General features: G+C 39.7%; 1 protein-coding gene across 2 annotated transcripts in view; it reads left to right on the forward strand.

Annotated features, from left to right (window-relative positions):
• Positions 1-5986: 5986 nt before the first annotated feature.
• XKR6 (XK related 6) overlaps positions 5987-21982 on the forward strand; it is a 320290-nt gene continuing 304294 nt past the window's right edge. Inside the window, exon 1 of one of the 2 annotated variants that reach the window (XM_047091360.1) lies at positions 5987-7286. In XM_047091360.1, coding sequence (XP_046947316.1) covers positions 6541-7286 — 746 coding nt within the window. In that variant the 5' untranslated portion in view covers positions 5987-6540. The remainder of the gene's footprint in view (positions 7287-21982) is intronic. The other variant, XR_006964325.1, reaches the window with a different exon arrangement.

Below are 21982 nucleotides of genomic sequence, written 5' to 3' on the forward strand. Positions count from 1 at the left end.
GGAGACACAGAATCCGAAACAGGCTCCAGGCTCCGAACTGTCAGCACAGAGCCTGATGCAGGGCTCGAACTTGGGAACTGCAAGATCACGACCTGAGCTGAAGTCAGATACTCAATCGACTGAGCCACCCAGGCGCCCCTTGGGTACCTTTTAAAGCTTCTATAAATACTTTCTTGTTTTTATTTTTACAATTATTTACTTGTTCACTGTCACTTCCACTTATCTGTAAGCTTCATGGGGGTCACAGCCATGTCTCTTTTATTCTTAGTGCCTACTAGACTGCTTGGCATATAGTAGGTAGGCACTTAGATGTTTGTTGATAAATGCATATCCTATATCTTACTCTCTAATCTCTAATTGTTCTCTAAATTTTAACATCATTTCATGACGTATTTATAATGCTGTTTTGTTAACTGCTATTTGCAAGGTGTCTATTTTCTTTCAATGGGACTGTAGTTTGTAGAAATTATATTTCATATTTCTTTGCAAGAAAGGAAGATAGTGGATTTTCAATAAACGCTTTCTGAATTAGGTTAGATTTAATTTAATTTGGTGTCTATCACTTTCTGAAATACTACAGCAGGAAACATGTCTAAAATGTGAAGGAGATCTTGCTGTGGGATTTCATATGACTTGGGGGGCCAGTGGTATCGGCTAATGTCTGAGGTCAGCACCGAGCATAAGAGCCGTGTATGCTCAAAATTTTCTTCGCATTGGAGACATCATATCAGTTTGCCAAAAGACCAATTCATCAAGCTTTTCCTCTAGCATCAGACCAAGTCTTATATCTTTGGTTGAAGATCAGAGAAAGGACTTACTTGACTTGGATTTGGGGGCCATATTATAGGCCAAATACAAATCTTTAAATTCTAGAATCACACTTGGCCTGGCAAGACAATCATATGAGAAACAAAGGAATGAAAGTCTACTGTGGAAATAGCATACTTTCATTACCCATCTCACACTCTATGCGAAGTCATACACCCCTTCTCTGAAGTGGCCTATGTGGGTTGACTTATTATTCCTTGTTCTTCATTTTCTTTCGGTTGAGCATGAATAGTTGATTTCACATGTTAAGTGTATATATGATGAACTTTTGCTATACTCTGCTCTTTGGGGAATTAACTCATGGATCTCACTATCCTTAGTTAGACAATAAATGAGTAAGAATAAAAGTATAAGAAAGTTGAAGAAGGGTTTAAGTCATTTCACAGATATCAAAGTTCTTGAGACAAACACCTTTACCAAATGATTTTCAGCGGTGTTCCTGCACAGAAGAAATACTGACATGCTTACCCCTTCGTTCCTACATTATCTCTCCCAACCCACATATGTGTGCACATTCCTCACCGTGTCCAAAAGACTCCTGTAAACATTTATTGTTTTTCTCCCATCCCACCCCTGTCATCACCCTATAGGTGTTTCTTTGCTATCTTTCTTGAACTACTTTATGTGAATACAAGAAAATAGGAATAGATAACCTTCTGCCTTCCCCCACTTTTTACAGAAAATGTAGCATACTTTATTGTTTTTCACCTTATTCTTTTTGTACAACAACGTGTCCTGTAACTCACTCTATATCATTAAAAATAAAACCATAATATTTCAATATCACTGCATAGTATTTTGTCATGTGGATGTGCTACAATTTGTGTAACTAGTATTCCTTTGGACTGACACTTGGTTTTTTTTCCTCCTCATTTTTCTTCCTGTTATAAACAACAAACAATGCTGCATGTATAACCTTGTCCACGTGTCATTTCTGACATGTGCATATTTATCTGTAGGATAAATTCCTGTAAAAGGAATTGCTGTTGCAGAGAATGACTGCATTCGTAATTTTGATAGATCATGCCATATTCCCTTCCATAGATATTGTACCATTTTGTAACACCAGCATGAATCTATGAGAATGCTTGCTTGAATTGCAAGTCTTAGAATCAAATAGAAAAAATGGAGCTTTTAGGGATAATGGGCTCCACGAGCTTACTCCTCTGTACTCAAAGAAGTCCTGCTTCTAGAGACCATAGATACAAGGAATAAAATTGATTAGGATGACATCCATCTACTGGTTTTGAGGCTTTATCCAAGCTCAAATTAGGAAAACCTGGTGAAGAATGTATGAGGAAGCCCCCACATAGTGCTTTTTCTGGGGCAAATCCCCACGCTGTAATTCAAGTATTCTGTCTCCCTAATATGTAACAGATTATAACAGGCCCCTCTAGTGACTAGAACTGTAAGACTGGCTTCATTTCAAGAGGCCAATAGCTGCTTGGCCCAGAGCAATGTGAAGGTGAGAGGTTTAGGCTTTGGAATTAGGCCTCCTTTGGACTGGAGGCTGTTTTCCAGCTATTAAAATTGGGATATCCCCATGCCTTTTGGGATGGTTGTAAAATTAAATAGAATGCTGTTTGGGACGGTGGCTAATACATAATGGCACTTAACAATAAATTCCCCTTTTGCCTTTCTGAAAACAGCAGAGATTCAGGAAGAAAAATGCCAAAAGTTTGGGGGCAGTGAAACTGTGCCACAACTTCTGTGTATTAGGTCTGTCTTACTTTACTCACAGAAGACGCTCTAAAAATCGATTTACCATTGTATTGCATGTAATTCCAACATGACTTCCCAGCCTATGTCAAAGTGGAAGTAAAAGAAGTCAAAGTTGGTAACTGACTGAACTACAAATAGCAGAGATTTAAAAAAAAAAATTTTTTTTTTACATTTTATTTATTTTTGAGAAACAGAGTGAGACAAAGCATGAGCGGGGGAGGGGCAGAGAGAGAAGGAGACAATCTGAAACAGGCTCCAGGCTCTGAGCAAGCAGTCAGCACAGAGCCTGATGCGGGGCTTGAACCCACAAACTGTGAGATCATGACCTGAGCCGAAGTCGGACGCTCAACCGACTGAGCCACCCAGGCGCCCCTAGCAGAGATTTTTTTAAAAAAATGTTATTTAGAAACAACAAGAACCCAAGTATCCAGCAGGCCTGGGGTGGTTTCTTAGTAGGCTTGTTCAATAGACAGAACCTCTTAGCATAAGTGTACCTTAAGGTCAAGTCATCAAGAAAAGGTTAACTGGTGTGCTTGTAAAAAAGCAGACCAGTGGTCAATGAATTTCTTTTTATTCCTTCCTTGTTTACGAAAGGATCAAGGTATCTCTGTAATACATCAATGGTTTTATAAAGATTTATATCATCAGATGCAAAATACCTATTTTGGGGGGGGGGCTTTGAAAGGGTAAATTTCAGTTATTTCAAAAATTATTTTAATTCACTTATTTGACTAATATTTATTGAGTGCTTACTATGTGTTCAGCACTGTGCTAAGCTCAGGACTTACTTGGTATAGCTAATTGCCCCAAAATTCTGGGTTAAAAAAAAGTATCATTCATAGCACAGTTCTAATTTATGTTAGCCTTTCAGTGAGTTTTCATGATAGCTTTATTATCACTGTAACTGATTTTAATTTTAGAACCTTCTGGGTTCCACACTGTATACCTTCCACAGAAGTCAGAATGCTAAAATTGTTGAAACAGCAAATGTAAAGTTGAAATCACTTGACAGCCTGCAGATCTTATGCATCCACTTGAAATTTCAATTGTGATAAACCCTTTTGATTCAGTCTCATTTGTCAGCTTTATACAGTAAGTATAATTTACTTAGCTAATTTCACTAGTAGATTATGTTCTTTCAGGGCATAGAGAAATAGGAATCATAAATATGTCATTGCTGCCTGCTATTGTATCTCATTTCATTGCCTCCCAGGCTTAAACAGAGAAAATATACTTAAAGATACAAATTAGTTGTACCCGTTTCCTGGAAGCATTTAAAAATGCCTTCATTTATTAGAGATACCAAATCTATCTACTGAATGATAAAATTTAAGTAACTATATGTTGGTACCATACAAACATATCATAATAGCAATAAAAATAATAGCAGTTATCATTTATTTAGTGCTGACTACCTATCAGGTATCATGTTGAGAGTTTCAAATGGATTACCATCTTTAATCCACCTAACAACTTTTCAGAGAACATGTCAACATTGTATGATGGTATTATCCCCATCATACAATGGAGGGAACTCAGGTTTAAGGAGGTTAATTATCTTGCTCACAGTATTCATGTTAAAGAATAAAAATTCAACCGAGTAAATGCAAAGATCTAATTGGCTTTATTAAATGATTCATGAATCGGGCAGCATCCCATCTAGCAAGTAGAGAGGAGTCCCAAGGAGTTCTACAGAATGGAAGATTTTCATAGGAAGGAAGGTGGGGCAAGAAAGTTACTAGCAAGAGGAAACAAAGAGTTGTGCCAGACAAGGTCACCTTCCCTTAGCCGCAAGGGCAGGGGTTCTTATTAGGTAAATTACCTCATCTTCCTTTGGGGGATGAAAAGGGCCCTTATGACAAATTACCTCATTGGTGCTGCTCAGAAAATTCCTGACTGACTGGTTAAGACTCCATTGGGGAAGGTAGAAACTGCAGTGAGGTATTAAGCCCTGGTTTGGTGACTTGGCCAAAGTCATGCCATTTTGGGCCTATGGTTTTCTTTTTACCATTCACATTATTATTTTAGTGGAACTGGGATTCAAACCTAGGCAGTCTTAATCTACACTTAAGCTGTTTTTCTAAAATGTTATTAATTCAAATTCAGTAAAGAAAGAGGCCATTTATTTATATGAGGAAATGTCCTTACCTGTTGGCTATAAGTTTTGCTAGCACAGGAACAAAGAGGCTTAAATCGTGGTATGAAATCAAAGGATAGAGTTACTTGTTTCCAAAAGCAGATTTTGGAATTACTTGTCTTCTTTCCCCTCCCCCCTCCCCAATGGCTGGGGTAAAAATTCTCTAGGAGTACTTTCTGTAAGGTCTTTATAGGATTTACCGTGGCATACTGACGAAAAGTTGTGTCCTAAAATATGGAATCCTTGTTTGCCTTGCCACCCCCAATTAAGTAGGTGCTATAGTGTTAAGTATCATATACCTCAAAATAATCCTGAAGATTTCATAGGCACCTTTCTTCCACAGAACTTCGGTGCAAATATTACCTAATTTGACCTCAGCATTCCAAAGAAAACTACAGTATTATTAGGTTTTACTGAAGAGAGAAGTAGACAGGGTCAGAAAAATGAGTACAAAATTCAGGGTTTAAAGAGAATTCAGAGTTTAAAACATTTTTTCCCCTCTTTTTTTAATCTCAAAATGTTTCTTTCCCTTGATCAGCAACAATTGTAACCATGTAGCTTGCTTTGTCTGGCTTCAAATGTACTTTCACTAGAAGATCATTGTAATTCAAATCCATTCAGTGCTGCTTCACTTTTGTAATTTGTTAAGATTAAGTAGTGTACCCTCCACATGTTTTAATGATATAGCACATTGATAACATTTTCACTCATTTAAAGCCGTGTTTACTGACAGAGTTTTAGCACCAAAAACATTCTAAAAGGCAATCTTCACACATTCAAATAGCTTGAACAAGTAATTGATACACCTTAAACTCTGGCTAGTTCTGAATTTTCCAAATTAAGGTCACATAATATAAAAATCACATACTTAAAAAAAGTTGGTAGAAATACATTTCAAAGATGAAGAAAATACATTCAAGGTCACAGATGCCAATTCAATCATCGCTCTAACATTCAAGGTGCAATAGGCTGACTTTTAATTGGACTTTGGATTTTTCTTAAGGGAATGATGGAAACTTTATTACTAAAGATGGTAAAGTTGTCAGTGACAAGAAAATCAGGGGGTCAACAGAGGGAGGTGTCCAAATACAAGTGAGAATCAGTCAGTTGTGTGTGGGAATCTAAACTGATTTATGCAATTTCTCAAGACCCTCAAAATAAGAAAATAAGAGAATTTTGAAAGAAGGAAAAAAAAAAAACCACCAAAGAGGTGAGACACAGCCATTTTGATGGGGGGGGGGGTGCCTAACTACTCAATGAGGTCATCCTATCTCCCGGAAGTGACACGTAATCACCTGCTTTGCACGAGCTCCGCCCCTTCCCTCAGAGGTCCCGCCCCTTTGCCAGCAGCCGGGAGGGTGTTAGGGGGCGTTTCTCCAGGAGGAAAGCTGTGAGCTGCGACGCTGAGGAAGGGGACCCCAAAACGTCTGGCACTGCCCCCTCCAGGGATCACTTTGGACCGCATCACTCGGCCCAGCGGGATTCAGAAACGCCGAGGGGTCAACCTGATGGGTTTCGGGGTCAACGGAAGAGGGGAAGGGGAGCCCTGGCGGGGAGAACCCCCCGGTCCCCCGCCCAGCAGCTGAGGCACAGGAGGGCGGCCATCTTGGCCGGGAGGGTAGGGCTGGGGAGCTGCGGGCGCCGTGCGATTGGGGGGCTCGCCCGGAAGTGACGCCAACTACCCGGAAGCGGAGGGGGTTCCCTGGCCCACTCCCCCCTCGTTCGTTTGCTCCCCCGCTTCCTCCCCGCCCCCCTTCCTCTCCATTCGTTTCCCCCCCTCCCCGTTCCCTGCCTTCTTCCCCCCCCTACCCGTCCCTCCCCCCCCAACCTCCGGAGCTGGGAAGAGAGTCAAGATGGCGGCGAAATCCGATGGCGGTGGCGTGGGGGTGGGCTTTGCCCAGCTGCACAACCTGGACGAGGCGGTGGGCAGCGGCGGCGAGGAGGACGGGGAGCCCGGGGGAGGCGGCTGCGGCGGCGGCGGCGACGGCAGCGAGCCCGGCGAGAGCAGCTCGCTGCACATCTGCCACTGCTGCAACACCTCCTCGTGCTACTGGGGCTGCCGCTCCGCCTGCCTGCGCTCCCTCCTGGGCAAGAAGCCGCGCCGCAGCGCCGCCGCCGCCGCCGACGGGGGGGACCAGCCGCTGCAGCCGCCCGCGGCCGCCGGCGCCGACCACCACCCCCCGACGCCTGCCGCTCGGCCGCAACCGCCGCCGCCGCAGGTGGAGCGGCCGTGGCTCGACTGCCTGTGGATCGTGCTGGCGCTGCTGGTCTTCTTCGGGGACGTGGGCACCGACCTGTGGCTGGCCCTCGACTACTACCGCAAGGGGGACTACGGCTTCTTCGGGCTGACCCTCTTCTTCGTGCTGGTGCCGTCGCTGCTGGTGCAGAGCCTGAGCTTCCGCTGGTTCGTGCAGGACTACACGGGCGGCGGGCTGGGCGCCGTGGAGGGGCTCAGCAGCCGGGGCCCCCCCATGATGGGGGCCGGCTACGGCCGCGGCGGCCCGGGCTCGGCCACGCCGGGGGCGCAGCGCCTGTGCCGCCTCTCCGTGTGGATCTGGCAGTCGGTCATCCACCTGCTGCAGATGGGGCAGGTGTGGAGGTAAGAGCACTGCGGGGGTGGGGGCGGGGGCCCGGGCAGCCGGCCCTGCGGAGGGCCCCGCGGGCGAGGCCAGAGCCCTCCAGAGCGCGTTCTGCCCTCGAGGTGCCTCGCAGTTGGGCCCCTCGGACGGGTCTGCCCCGGGGTCTTGAAGGAGGGGTTTGCCGCTCACTTCCCCAGGCGTCTGAAAAAGACCGTCGTTTGATCTGGATCCCTGGCCACGCCTTTTGGCCCTGGGAGGCCCCAGTCCCGCTGTTTGTCTATCTTCTTCCCGGGTTCGCACTTACCGGAGACCCTGCCTCATCCTTTCCTTCCCTCACATCTCTGTAGACCTCTTATTCCCGTTGTCCCTTTCCCCTGTTTCCCAAGGTAACCAGCCGCTGGCGCTTTTTATCTGCACCCCAGCTCGCCTCCTGTTGAGGGGGGGGGACCTTCCTTCTTCCAAGCTGGGTTTGCATTCGGTTTTGTCCCCTGGTGAGACATCTTCCCCCCTTCCCCGTCTTCTCTCCGCAGTGGCCTGTGTGGGGCCCTGTGCAAAAAACCCCTCTCTGCCTCTCCTTTTAGCACTCCTTTATTCCACACGCCCTCCCCCCTGCAATCCTATCCCCTGCAAATGACTCTAAACCGCTGCCCTCCTTGAAGGAAAAATGACTTTTGTTTCTTTTTTCTTTTTTTTTTTTTTTTTTTTTTTTTTTTTTTTTTTGCTGGATTAGACCCTTTTTTTTGGTGACAGGTAAAATTGTGTCGTATATACTGGGTGTAAGCGTTTGTTTTTAACTCTCACCTCCAGAAAGTCAATTAGCCACCTGGACACTGGAGGAACGTTGTTTTTGATACCTAGGCCAGTGCGTAGGGGATTTATGTTTACACAAGCCCATGCTTGGCCCTGCGGCCCTTTCCTCTTTTGTAAATTTCCCCTGTGCCTGGTGAATACCTCCCAAACCACTTGCAGAGGTTCTTTTTGCTACCCACCTTAACTGGCTTAACTAAGGAAATGATCCCTTTAAAATCTTGGTAAATCTTTGCCCTCCAACTTAAAAGCTTGAGTGTATTCTGGAGACTGTGAGTTTGTAGGTAAACATTTCCAAGAGAAGCGAATCTTAACTGAAGCTGAATTACACAGAGCTCTTCGGGTACATTGCTTCTGTGAGAAGACATTTTGCCTAGATTGCCCTGAGTCCGGCACCTAGTAGGAGGTTTTAGGTGCTCTGTATTTCAGTTAACTGAGATGTACTTAGGTTAACTGACATAAAGTTCATTGTCTTTTGAATTGTTTGTCCAGATCTCTGTTTATAGTTTCGAATAAAGACGTTTCAGAAAGCATGGGATTGAATTAAGTCAAATCATGAAAGTGACTGCAAGAACTTTGTCCTGTAGGGTTTATATGCAGATTCAGAATTGGGGACCTGTGAGTGGTTCTTGATTTTTCTGATACTTCTAGGCTTGTTTACTGGTGCTCCTAGATTGAACCTAGCAACCTTTTTTTCCTAGCTGTACTTGTCTGCAAATAATTGGTTTCCTGCTGATAAGTTTATAAGAAAGGGGTAGTGGGATAAAATAGGGGGGAAAATGATGATTAACTTTTAGCAATTTTGAGTGTAGCATGCGGTCAGGTAAAATTTTGAAATATGTTTTGCATTTGAAATCTAAATCTAAAAACCTACCTGAACACCCAAATCCATATTGAATCAAAGGTAGTACGTTTGATACTGGAGATACTTTTTTTGATTTCTTGCAGGTTGGTAAGATGCAAAAGAATGAAGGGGGAGAGGGACAAGAAGGATGGGGGAGAGAGATTTTGAAATACTAGTAAAGATAAACCGCATATATTTAATAACTAGGTTTCTGAACAAGCCAAAGTCCCCTGTCGCTCCCTGTCTTTAACTCCTAAAGTGTAGACAATCAGTATCTTGGTGTCAGGTTCAAGTTCCTAAGAGAATGTTTCTAATGTAATCCATCCTAGGTATTTATTAGTAGTGAGCTTTTGGGACATGATGGAATTGGAGTTCAGCTTCACAAATTCTTAGAACAATTTTTCCCCTAATCTTAATTGCATTTGGATAAAGAAGTCCAGATTTTGGAACAAACTAAAAAGTACATTTTAAGTGTAATTTTACGCTTTTATACTTGTTTAAAATAGGGTAATGTATTTCTTTCCCAGATCTTCCTTGAAGTTTCAAGATGTGCAGTGGTATAGATATTTCAGAAAGATGCCTGTGATTTTACTATGTTTAAATTTTTTTTCAAGATTAGAATATGTGTCTAAATTTTTCATAAAGCTTTCAAAGTATAAAGTACTAAAAGATACGTTAATTCAGCTAAGTTATTTATTCCAACGTAGCAGTACTTCAAAAGAAATAATTGCTGATGAAGGATTTTCTTTCCTTGCTTTAAAATTTTTCAATAAGCTTGTTTTGTTTGAAATGTCCCAGGAACAGAGTCTCCTCTTTACTACCTGCTAGGCACGTGGCTTGCATGCAAATCATTCACATGAAAAGCATTACAAGAAGGTTTTCATCCTTTTTTTGTTTGAATTTCTGGGCAAACAATTACTTATTGTGTGTATAAACACACATCATCTCAGAGTTTACTGCAGATTTTTGGGGTTACAGTTGTTCCCTTAATTATATTTGCTACTTAAATTTTGCTATTTCATGTGGTCATGTGACGAGGGTAAGGCCTAGGAATTATATCACTGATTTGGGCTACATTTCTAAGAAACATGTTGGTAAAGTTGTACATTGTTAAAACTGATTCCATTAAACCATGAATACCTGTCTCTTCACCTGCTTCTTTTTTTTTTTTTTTTTAATGTAAAATCATTTGACTCATGCTTGGACAGATCTCAGTGCTAATTTAAGAGAATTTAGTTTTCCTTGATAGTAGGGTGATACACTTTAACGTGTGATGCCTTTCCTGTCGAGATGCAAAATACTTGATAGCTCTTTCACCAAATGACTTTACAGAATGTGAGAAAATATTTTTGGCTAGGCCAGAATTGGAGCGTGGAAGAATAGTTGTCTGTGGGATGATTTGGTTTCATGAACCTCCTTTTGCAGAGTTTTGGTGTGTGATTAAGGTCTACTTAATGTATGTGTTACTCTCACTAATTACTTAACATGTAACTTAACGGTGTAGCTTTATGTGCTCTATTTTTCAGGTGCTTTTCCCAAGGATGGAAGGTATATGAGTCACTCATAACAAGAATGTGAGTCACGCCGGGCTTCAGTTTAGTGAAAGTGTTATTAGAAAGCGCGATCATTTTCTTAGAGGGTTAGACCTTAGGAACGGTTTGATTTAGTTTGTGTATTTGCATCGTTGTAAGTTTTTTCCTTCAGTGTATCAGCCTTCCTTTGCTTTTGTGCTACCTTTAGAGGGTGTTTAGCGTTTCGGCAGTTCTCTGCAGTCACGAAGCAACAGTTCTTTGAATGAAATTTCATCTAATGTCATGATATCGCAGCCAATCGTTAATCTCCCTATTTGTTTTTATGGGTGTGTTTACACCTTTCTTTTTCACAAAGTCAAAGAAGAATTTATCTAAAATCTTAATAATTTTTGCCATTTTTAAAGTGAGTATCAACTGTCTTTTCTCCTAGGAGATGGTGTGGGGTGGAGGGTTGCCTTCAAGGGAGAAAAAAGAAAAAGGTGTTTCACATAATGGCCCCATCCATCTATGAACAGTTAAAAGCTTTGTGTGTTTTGCAGTTTTTCCTGTTTTAAGACTGGCATAATGTAGGGACACAGCTTAATCAGCAGCAGATGTTGCTGGGCTGGTGAAGATGGTTTTTTCATTACTGCTTCTTCACCCCCCCCCCCCCCAAGATATAGGGATGCTTGGCATTTTAAGGGCCTTTGTTCTTGTTGAATCTTTTAGAATGTTGGTTCCTAACTCTGGCTGAAACTAGAACCTACTACAGCTTTAAAAAAAAAAAAGAAAGAAAATGTTTAAGGTCCCAGAGTGGGACCCAAGTAATCTTATTTTTAAAAGCTCTACAGGTGATTACATGGGCAGCCAGAGAAACAGTTGAGAAACAGTTTTACAATTGTTTCAGCTTATTCATTTGGAGATTGTTGTTGGATTTGTGTTTTTAATAAATGATGGAACAGTTGGGAATGGAATGATGTGGTACTATGACTTTAGGTTCCTGGACCCACTGTAACAAAAAGACTTTGCCTTGGAAACAGTATCTAAAAATGTACCTGGAGCTGTTTCTAGTATATGCCCTTAAGGTACTCTTGTTTTTTGTTTTGTTTTGTTTTTTTTTGTTTTGAGCCCAGTATGGGTCTTCTAAAAGGATTTCTAAGTTGAAAGTACTCTTGAATAAAGGTAACTTCTTTGCTTTTGTGTGATCCAGGTAGTACTTTTATGATTATGTTGCATGTAAAAGGTATATTACTTTTAACTTTGAAATGAATCTCGGGCAGGCTTAAGGTAAACATAACTGGGCTTACAAGTGGTATTGGACTAAGTGATCTATAATGTTCTTCTTGCTCTAAGATTTTGTGATTTAAGAATGGAAATGTTACCTTGCAAATAAGGAAATTTCGTTCGTGTGGGGCCAGACTGCCAGTCACTGTCAAATGAAGATTGTATACACGTGTGTGTGTGTGTGTGTGTGTGTGTGTGTGTGTGTGTCTCGGGGGCTTTACATATCTGCTTATTACTAGATGGGAATCTAAATATTTTAAAAATACATTATATTTTATCCATAAATTTAATGGAATTCTGTTTCAAAAGAAAGTGGGATTTTTTTTTTGAGGGGAAACGAGAAAAATTGAGAGAAGTAAATGTTTTTGCACAATCAAAAAAAGTCTTGTTGAAAAAATGTTGAGACTTACCAGAAAACGGATGTGCTGTAAAGTGTCAATAATTAGAACAACGTGTGGCTGGCAGAGGAATTAGGCAAATAGGTAGTGAAACAGAATAAGGTGTGAGGTAAATAGACAGGTTTATGGGAAGTTAGCAGATAGTAAAGCATTTCTAATCCATGAAGGGGTAAAGGGTTATTTAACAAATGATATTGGGGCAAATGACTACCCAGTTGGGAAGAATTGATTTCTACCTTACATAAATAAAGATTCTAAAAGAATTAAAGATATAAACATAAAATAGTACATGTAAAAGAAAATATAGAATAATTTTATAATTTTGCAGTGGGCAAGACCCTTTGATACCATAAAGGAAAAAAGAAAGGTATCACAACATTAAGTAGTCTTATCTTAGTAGTTATTCCCTTCCCCCTCCCACCACCCGAAAAATCATAGAAATACATAATTAGTGGAAGTTATATATGTAGATAAAGAGCTACTTCCTCAAGGAGAATGACTATGAAGAGAGCTTCCCTGAAAATTATTTCTCATTTTTCAAAGAATAGAAACAGTAAAACTTGACATTTATGGTAACTTTTCAAGGGAAGGTGATGAAAAAAATGGCATGGCGTTGAGTAACATTGCAACTAGTGATGAAGGATAGTATTTCCAGAATGATAGAGAAACAAAGCCTTAAACTCTATGTTACAGAAATCTAGCGTTCTAGAAATGTAGTAGGCACATGTCAGAAATCACAGGCAGTTCATTTCTGTCTCTTAACAATACACATACTGTTTTGCAGTATGATTTGATTTTGCAAACTTTATCCAAAAGTCACTTAGGCTTATGTAACTGATAAATTCTGGACTATTGCAAAGATTCTGTGGGATTCAAAAGTAATCTGTGTCTGACGTATTGCCATTTTCACCCTGGGCTGGTAGCTTTATGGTGTTACTTCTGCAAGGAAGTTTATGGCTAAAACTTTAGTTTATTCCTTCATAATGTTCTGTTTACCTACTTTCTTCTAATTAGAATTCTGGATTTCTTGTTTCTTTCTGAACAAGTTAAATTTTTTTAAAATGTCATGAACATACAACCTCATTTAAAAAGTTCAGTGACTTTTTACATTTGCCTGAAGACAATCCACTACTTATTGTTATTGGAGATTTTTTGTTGTTGTTAAGGGACAGGACATACATAGTGTGGTATACAGGGAACACTGTGTATTGGAATTAAGAAGTCTGGTTTATCATTCTACAAGTTACAAAAAAATCTCTGGCTTCAATTTTCTCATATTTATCAAATGAGAAGTTAAAGTTAGTGATCTTTAAGGTCTCTTCAGTTTTAAAAAGTTTATTATGCTGATAGGGATTAACACTCAAGTTTTAAAGAAGCAATTTCATGCTTTAGTTTGAGCAGTTAAAATATTTTAAAATGTATAGGTTTCCCAGGAACTGCCTTGAAATTTTACCATGTGTTATTTTGATATACTAAACACATTCTCATTATTTTCAATAACTTTGCTGCCTGTAGAGGCATTTTTATCTCTCTGTAGTTAATGTTAGAATTCATAGCAGATTAGACTTTCTAAGAAATGTGTTAATGCTGGTTTATTAGCTAATTTTGTGAATTTGCAATTTCAGCTAAAATTCACATCGTTTAAAGTTCATTTTTTGTAGTCTTCAGTTATAAATTTTTTACTGTTAGATTAAGCTTAAAGCAATGTATGTATCCAAGTTCTAGATATTGGAGGTTTTCCTGGATTGTTTATTAGATTAATTTCTTTATTGGGGAGGAACCTCAAAGTCACCTACTGCAGTTTATTATTTGCTATGTGTTCTCTAACTTTGAAAAGTTAGTGTTTGTAATTATTGTTTTTTAATGGTAGCTTCTATGTCAGTTGTGAGCTGTTCTGGGAAATAATTCTAAATGAATTTTGGTTTTGGTATTCTTAGATTATGGCATAGGTACTTTTCTGGTTCTAGTTGTATTTCCTGATTTTGCTTGGAGGACTTAGTGAATATTGTTACAATGACATTGATAACATTTCTACACAAGATTCACCTTTACATTTTTCTTTTCTGTGTATATGATATGTATATATCTTGGTATATTACATTGTTTTTATCCATTTTAAAACAAATCACTATATCCCTAAGGTATTTTACGTATTGCTAACAAAGTTTCTCATATATCACTTTTACCTTGAAATGCCAGTTTTTAAAATAACTTTTTTTACTGAAGAATAATTGACATACAGTATTTCATTAATTTCAGGTATACAACATAGTAATTTAATAGCTCTGCTGTGTATTACATAACTGTGTCATATGCATTTTATAACTGGAAGATTGTGCCTCTTAATCCTCCTCACCTGTTTCGTCCATCACCACACCCCACTCCTCTCTGGCAACCGTCAAGTTTGTTCTCTGTATCTGAGTCTTTTTTCTGTTTTGTTTTTTAGATTCCACATATAAGTGAAATCACTGACTTATTTCACTTAGCATGGTACCTTATAGGTCCATCCATGTTGTCGCAAATGGCAAGATTTCATTTTTTAAGACAGTTTATTTGAAGTTAGGTTTTATGTGTTTATTTATTTAATCAATCAGTCTATCTCTACACCCAGTGTAGGGCTCAAACTCATGACCCTGAGATCAAGAGTCGCACGCTCTTCCAACTGAGCCAGCCAGGCACCCCGAGATTTCATTTTTTATGGCTGGGTAATATACCACATCTTGTTTTTCCATTCATCTATTGATGGATACTTAGGTTGCTTCCATATCTTGGCTATTGTAAACATTGCTATAATGAACGTAGGGGTACACATGTCTTTTCAAAGTGGTTTTTGTTTTCTTTGGATACATACCTGGAACTGGAATTGCTGGATTGTATGGTAGTTCTATTTTACATTTTTTGAGGAACTTCCGTACCGTTTTCCACAGTAGCTGCACCAGTTTACAACCTTAACTACTTACAGTGCACGAGATTCCCTTTTCTCCACATCCTCGCCACACTTGTTACTTCTAACAGGTGTAAGGTGATTTCTTGTGGTTTTGATTTGCATTTCCCTGATGATTACTGAAATTGATCATCTTTTCATTGCCTGTTGGCCATCTGTGTGTCTTTGGAAAAATGTCTCTTGTTTTGTCCTGTTTATTGTTTTGTTTTTAGAGAGAGAGAGGCAGAGGGAGAGAGAGAATCTCTAGCAGGCTCCACATTCAGAGCAGAGCTTAACGGTGGGGCTTGATCTCATGACCTGAGTGAAATCAGGAGTCAGACCTCAACCAACTGAGCCACCAGGCACCCTCCTCTCCCTCCTCTGTCCATTTTTTTAATTGGAGTGTTTATTATTAGTTTTTAAATACTGAATTATGAGTTCTTTATATAGTTCACATGTTAACCCCTTATTGTATATATCATTTGTGACCGTCTTCTCCCATTGCCTTTTCATTTTGTTGGTCATATCCATTGCTGTGTAAAAGCCTTTCAGTTTGATGTACTCCCATTTGTTTGTACAAAAGCTTTTTAGTTTGTTGTAGTCAAAAGTTTTGAGTGCGGTATTTTGGTCTTTTTTTTCTTTTTCAATTGTGAGGATACCATTTCTGTTTTATTTTGGTTATCAATTTGTAGACTATAGACTGTGTACTAGTTACCCATTTCTAGGAAGAAATTTGAATATTCAGTTCAGAGAAAGGTAAACAAGAATTCTTTAAAGCACTCTTGGGAGTTAGAGTTGCTAATTATTGTTTACCGTGGGGAGATGCTCTCAAGGAATCATAGGTACATGAAATAGAAATCTTTTACTATTATGCCTCCTTTTTAGTCCATCTTAAATATACTGGACACATGAAGAAAGATGGCAACAGTGAGGAAGATACCAAATCCATTGCTTGGGAAGCCTGCCAATAAAATAGAGCTGGCACAGAGTTTAGAACCCAAGCTCTTCCAGATAGTGGACACACCTTACTTTCTGTCTTCAGCTGTGTTTCTTAGAGTGGTCAGAGAACATCTTGTATTTTAGGATAGGCCCCGGGGCTACTTGAATGCAGATTTATGGGCCTACCACAGGCTTAAGGAATTAGAGTCTCATAGAGTTGGGCCAGGGAATGTGTTTTTCTTAGTCTTCATTATGGAAACTTTTAAGCATACAGAGAGTTAGAAAGAGTAGTGAACACCTGTTACCATCTACCTGGTTTCAATAATTAACGTAGATATCTTTGTCAGTGTATATTTGTGTATCTAACATATTATGAGGAAGCACCTCTCTGTACCTCAAATACTAAATAATTAGAGTAATTCTACATAGCTGTAATACCATTATCCCATCATTATCAATGATTCCATAATTTTACAGAATCATGTAATAACTGCTTATATTCACATTTGCCCATTTGCCCCCAACAATTTCTTCTATAGGTTTTTTCCCCTCCAAACAGGGATTTAATTATAATTCACTCATTGCTTTTGTTTCTGTTACCCTAGAACAGTTTTCTTACATTTTTTTCCCCTCGCGACATTGACTTTTGCAGACTCTAGGCCAGTTCATACATGTTCTATATTTTGGATTGCCTAATTGTTTTTTCCAAGTATCATCTGACCTCTCTGTTTTCTGGGTCAACTTTAAGGTGCATCTAGGGGCTTGATTTTATTCAGGGTACATATGTTTGCCAAAATACTGTTTCCTACTTCCTTTTTGCATCCTGTCAACAGGCACATGGTATCTGATGTGTTGCACTGTTAGTGATGCTAAGGTTTATCTCTTGGTTAAGATTCTGACTGCCAGATTTTTCTGTATAGAGGTATATATTTTTTCCCTTTTGCAACCAGTAAATAACTCGTGGGATAATACTTTGGCAAGATGTCAGTGTTGTTTCCTAGCAACCTTTTACCCACTGCCATTAGCAGCCAGTGAGAATCCTCCCTGTTATCAATTATGACATTGTTGGTGGGAGGTGGGATTTGTATTTTAAACAAGCTCCCCAGTAATTCTTACCTTTCTTTAAAGTTTGGGAGCCTTTGCTCTAGAGTAATCAGTACCTGAGAATTAAAAAAAAGAAATTCTGTCCTGAAGAAGTGAGTATGAATCTAGGCCCTGATGAGTTCTCAGTGGGTTGTCAGTAGACAAAGTTTAAACTGCATGTTAGTTTTGGAGGAGCAAAATTAGTGTTCTCATGTGTTTCTCATATGTAATAGCAATAAGTCAAGGTAAAGACTAACAGAGATATGTAGTAACTATTAGTATGTATGACTTAAAGGAGAGTGGTATAGAAGAGGCGTATAGAAATTACTAAGGAGGAAAGGCAGCTGTATTGAAAATTCTGTTTTTGCAAATATTGTCTCATTTAAATTTTCATAAGTTTTTGTGCTCATTTTATAGAGGAAGAAATGGGTTTAGAGAGGTTAAGTAATCTGATGTTACTGGTAACTAACTGGTGGAGAAAGGTTTTGAAGGTAGATCTCATTGATGGCAAAATTTGTGCAGTTTTCTTTATCAGACTTCTCTTGTAATGATCAGAAGGCTCTTCTCACTAATTACTTTGCTTTACTTTGGGACTTTGCTGTTCTGCTTATAAAAAATGGAGAAATGATATTCTTGAACCACTGGGCCCTCTTGATGTAAAGCTAGGGTCCTTTGAGACCTCTGATTTCTAGTCTAATGTATTAAACTCTGAGGAGTGTGGTAGGCTTACGACTCTTAGTCAGTTGTAACTGCTGTTGTGATTCAAGCAGCTGAGTGGTACTGCTGAGTGTATATCTTTAGGAAGTTATTTTCTGTACTTCACCCTAGTCTCTTTCTTGGGATAGGTGATCCTTCCAACCCCGTGATTTCCACATTACAGAAAGGAGTATGTAGGGTTGACCACACCCTCTTGGCCACTCTTTATCCTTGCAGGTCCCACCTAAAGGCTGCACCCATATGTTGGTTCTTAGGTGACCTGTTGGAAACACTGAGAGCAGCAGCTCTTAAGATTCCTAAGATTATAAAGCTATTATTTCCAAACTTTGGCTGTGCATTGGAATCATCTGAGGAGTTGGATATTTGGGTACTACCATAACAGATTAGGATCCATTAGATCTGGAAGGGCCTTGGAATCTGTATGTTTTAAAAGCCTGTGTTTTCACAAAGGTCCCCCAGCAGTGCACCGAGATGAGAACCACAGTTGTATAGGTTGATTTCTGCCACTATTTGCAGTGATAGTTCTTGAGAAGCAGTTTCTGTTAGGATCACTTGGAAAGTTTTTATAAATCTGAGCACTGGGCATGCCAGATTTAGAGCGGTGGACTATACAGAGGAAGTTGTGATGATGATTTTAATGGATCACACCAGTGTTAAAGCAATCTCTGATTTGACCTTACCCTTAGTTGGAATGGGTTGGTGAAAGTGTGTATTAATCAAGTAGTAGCAAGATTTGTCATCTATTATGGCATATGGATTACCATAAACTAAAGCCTTAGAATATTGTAAAGACATTTAACTTTAAAACTGTATGGTGTATAATTGAATATTCCTTTGATTCAGAAGCTTCTTTGGAAGTTTCAAGTACTTCGGGGTCATTATTAACACAAATTACCACTGTTAGTGTTCTAGAAGTGCCAGGTTAGGTGTTGGGGAGATTGATATTCAATCCAGAGTGAATTTCACATCTCGAATTTTCAGAAATGTTGTATATGTTGAAGTCAGTACTAAGGTAGGATTCCTAAAAAGAAACCAGTGAGTGAAAGAGGAGAAGTGACCTAAAAGGTATTAAATGGGTGTCATTACACACAGGGATGAAGGAAGCAGAGAAGAAAAATGATTTCACTACATTTTGCTTGACAGATTCATGAGCAGAGGGTGGATAACTAGGGAAGGGGATCGGAAGGGGTCATGGAGTGTTTTACTCTGTTACTCCATGTTGGTAGGATATCAGTACAGTAGATCAACAAGGAAACCTAGAATCCGCACATACCAAAATAGTGTCCCTCGGGGTTCCATGTGGGAATGTAGTGTGGCAGTGGTGAGGCAGTTCAGGCTCCTTGTAACTGGGAAGTTTGGGGTCAGAAATCCTAGTGGAGGCTGGCAGAGATGGGGCACAGAGTTTATGGGCGAGCACCATGTAGACCAGGTTGGATCCTCTGATTTTGGATCGAAATGAGCAAAATTCCCACATCTGTCATTTTGCTTGGTTATGAGGAATGCAGCTCTGGAGGAGTCACCTAAATAGTATAAGGAGCCTTGTATGTTCAGGATGCTGCCATTTTGCCTTCTTTAAAGCAGTTTTCATGAAAGCTGACTCCGAAGGAAAAGATTATGCTTTCTAAAAAGGAAATTATATTTTCAAAATTCAAGCAATCCCAAATGGTTTGGTTAGACCTAGTGTGTGGTGGTGTGCCTTTGGACTAGGAGAACAGAGAAGCTACCTAAAGGATTTATTACTCTGTTTGCAGACTAAATGACAGTTGTAAAAGCGAAGCTGAAGTTAAAAGCAATTATATTGTAGATTTGGAAGAATAGAGAATTAGAATATGTTTGTAGCATTTATGGACTATATGGTTTCCATTGTTTGCTAGGGACTACATAATTTTTAGGTAGGTTTTCAGATGGTAGTTGTCTAGGATTAAATGAGATGGTGTTTGTCAGGCTGCTAAAGGATTTGTAATGGGGACCCATGAGGTTGGATTGTGTCATTTTGCCTGTTTGCTTGACATTTGCAGTTCACGATCTCAATTTGTGATATGCTCATACCTATTCCTGAAAAACCTCTCATTCTGCAAAATCACGCACTAAAACTAAGGCCTGTGGGAAAAAAAAAGGATTAAGGCTAGACTACTTAAAACTATGTAACTTTGTAACCATAGCATTAACAAAAACAATGAGAATCCAGATAAAAATACCACTACGGTAGTATGGGTGACATTTGCACTCCCTGCCAAGATGATTCTAGGTCTTATTTTATTCTGGGACATGTTTTTCTTTGATATGTAGGTTCCTGTAGCTATTAGCTTCTATTGGAGGCCGGTTTCACCGTAATTAAAGCTCTGATGTAAGGTGTAGCCTTCATGTGTGTCCACAGCATCACAAGATAGTGGAGAGCATAACGGACCCTAAAGCCAGTAAAGTGACCACCGCTATTTGTGCCACAGGAAGGTAAGACTTTGGTAAGATTCTCAGTTACCACTTTTCTTAAAATCTTTATTTTGTTTTTCCCTCTAAGTCTTTCTCATTATTTCTGAACAATCTTGTCCAGGATAGCTTCAAAACATTAACATGCTAGGAAGAATCACTCAAGAACCAACATTACTTTCCCATCACACTGTTGTCATTCCCATTTTGCCAGGCAGGTGTGAAGGAATCCATGGGACAGAAGCATGCATTTTGGCAGAACTGACATATTTTTGAATCTGATGGTTTCATGATGCAGCTCTTGAAAATACCAAGGTTCTATTGTTTTGGGAAGTTCTAGTTTGGGAGACACTAGTGTTTCAACGTTAAGTGAAATTGGTACCCTTCTCAAGTTTTGTTTTGTTTTGTTTTGTTTTTTTTGGCCCTTACATACAATAAGTAAGTGAAGAGGGGCTATTTTAATCCATTTTAAAATGTCTGCTTCTATCACATAGTCATTGGATGGAATGTGGGGATGTCTCAGTGCCGCATCATTTGAACCACATATGTGGAGCAGGAATGGTTTTAAATTTTGGTTCATTTGAAATGTGGTTTTAGTGAGCTTTTAAATTAAAATTCATCTGAGCATACAGTAAACAGAAAAAGGAGCAACAGTAGCCAGTTGTCAAGGAAAAGACTGATGGGTAGAATAAACAGACGGCTTTCAGCAATATAAACAATCTGTTTTCAGAGAGTGTTTTTTTTTTTTAAAGGATGATTGGGAGAATTTCCAAAATAAGTAGAAGTTAGTTAAATGTGAAAGGCAGCAGATATACAACATTTATGTTAGTGACTCTTACAGTTGGTTTCCTCAGTAAGTATAATAGCAAAAATTTCGGTGACTTAACACAATAGAAATGTCTTGTTTCCTGTGGGTGATCCTGGCTGATAGTGGCTTTTACATCCTTTAGGGACTCAACACCCTCAGCATTCAGCCAGTGAAAGGAAAGGGAAAATGGAGAAAGCATAATTGCTTCCTAAAAGCCCTACCTAAAAGTGAACACATCACTTGTGCTGAAAATCCATTGTGAAGAACTAGCCCTGTGACTGTAACCACATCAGGTGAGGCTGGGAAATGTATTGGTGCCCAGGCAGCAGCTTTGGACCATAGAAGAGGAAGCTTAGATTTTGGTGGACGCGCTGAGAAAGGAAGAATTCTGAGCTTAGACCAGGTATCCTTCAGATTAACGGAAGGTATATACATGTGGGTGTGTGATGTAAATTGCTATCGACTGAAGTATCAAAGAGAATTTCTTTTTTAAAAATTTTTTTTTTAATGTTTTATTTATTTTTGAGACAGGGAGAGACAGAGCATGAACGGGGGAGGGGCAGAGAGAGAGGGAGACACAGAATCTGAAACAGGCTGCAGGCTCCGAGCTGTCAGCACAGAGCCCGACGCGGGGCTCGAACTCACGGACCGCGAGATCATGACCTGAGCCGAAGTCGGCCGCTTAACCGACTGAGCCACCCAGGCGCCCAAAGAGAATTTCATTTTAGTTTGATTCATGTTTTAATTCAATACTTTAGGATTTGTGAGTCGTGTCAGGCCTCCGTCTCATTGTATCCTTTAAAAAATGTAAAAACTATCCTTAACCTGAGGGTCGTATAAAAACAGGCCAACCCCTGTTTTAATTGGTCAGGTAAAAACAAGTAACTATTTAAAGTAGCCTTTAATAAAAATAACTAAGTTCAAACATTTTAAGTGTGATCCATACTAAATATACTAAATTAAAATGTAATGGAA

Source organism: Lynx rufus, unplaced genomic scaffold (genome assembly GCF_022079265.1).
Source record: "Lynx rufus isolate CCGP_SWC_20201006 ecotype Redwood Valley unplaced genomic scaffold, mLynRuf1.p SCAF_3, whole genome shotgun sequence".
In the NCBI taxonomy this organism is placed as follows: Eukaryota; Metazoa; Chordata; class Mammalia; order Carnivora; family Felidae; genus Lynx; species Lynx rufus.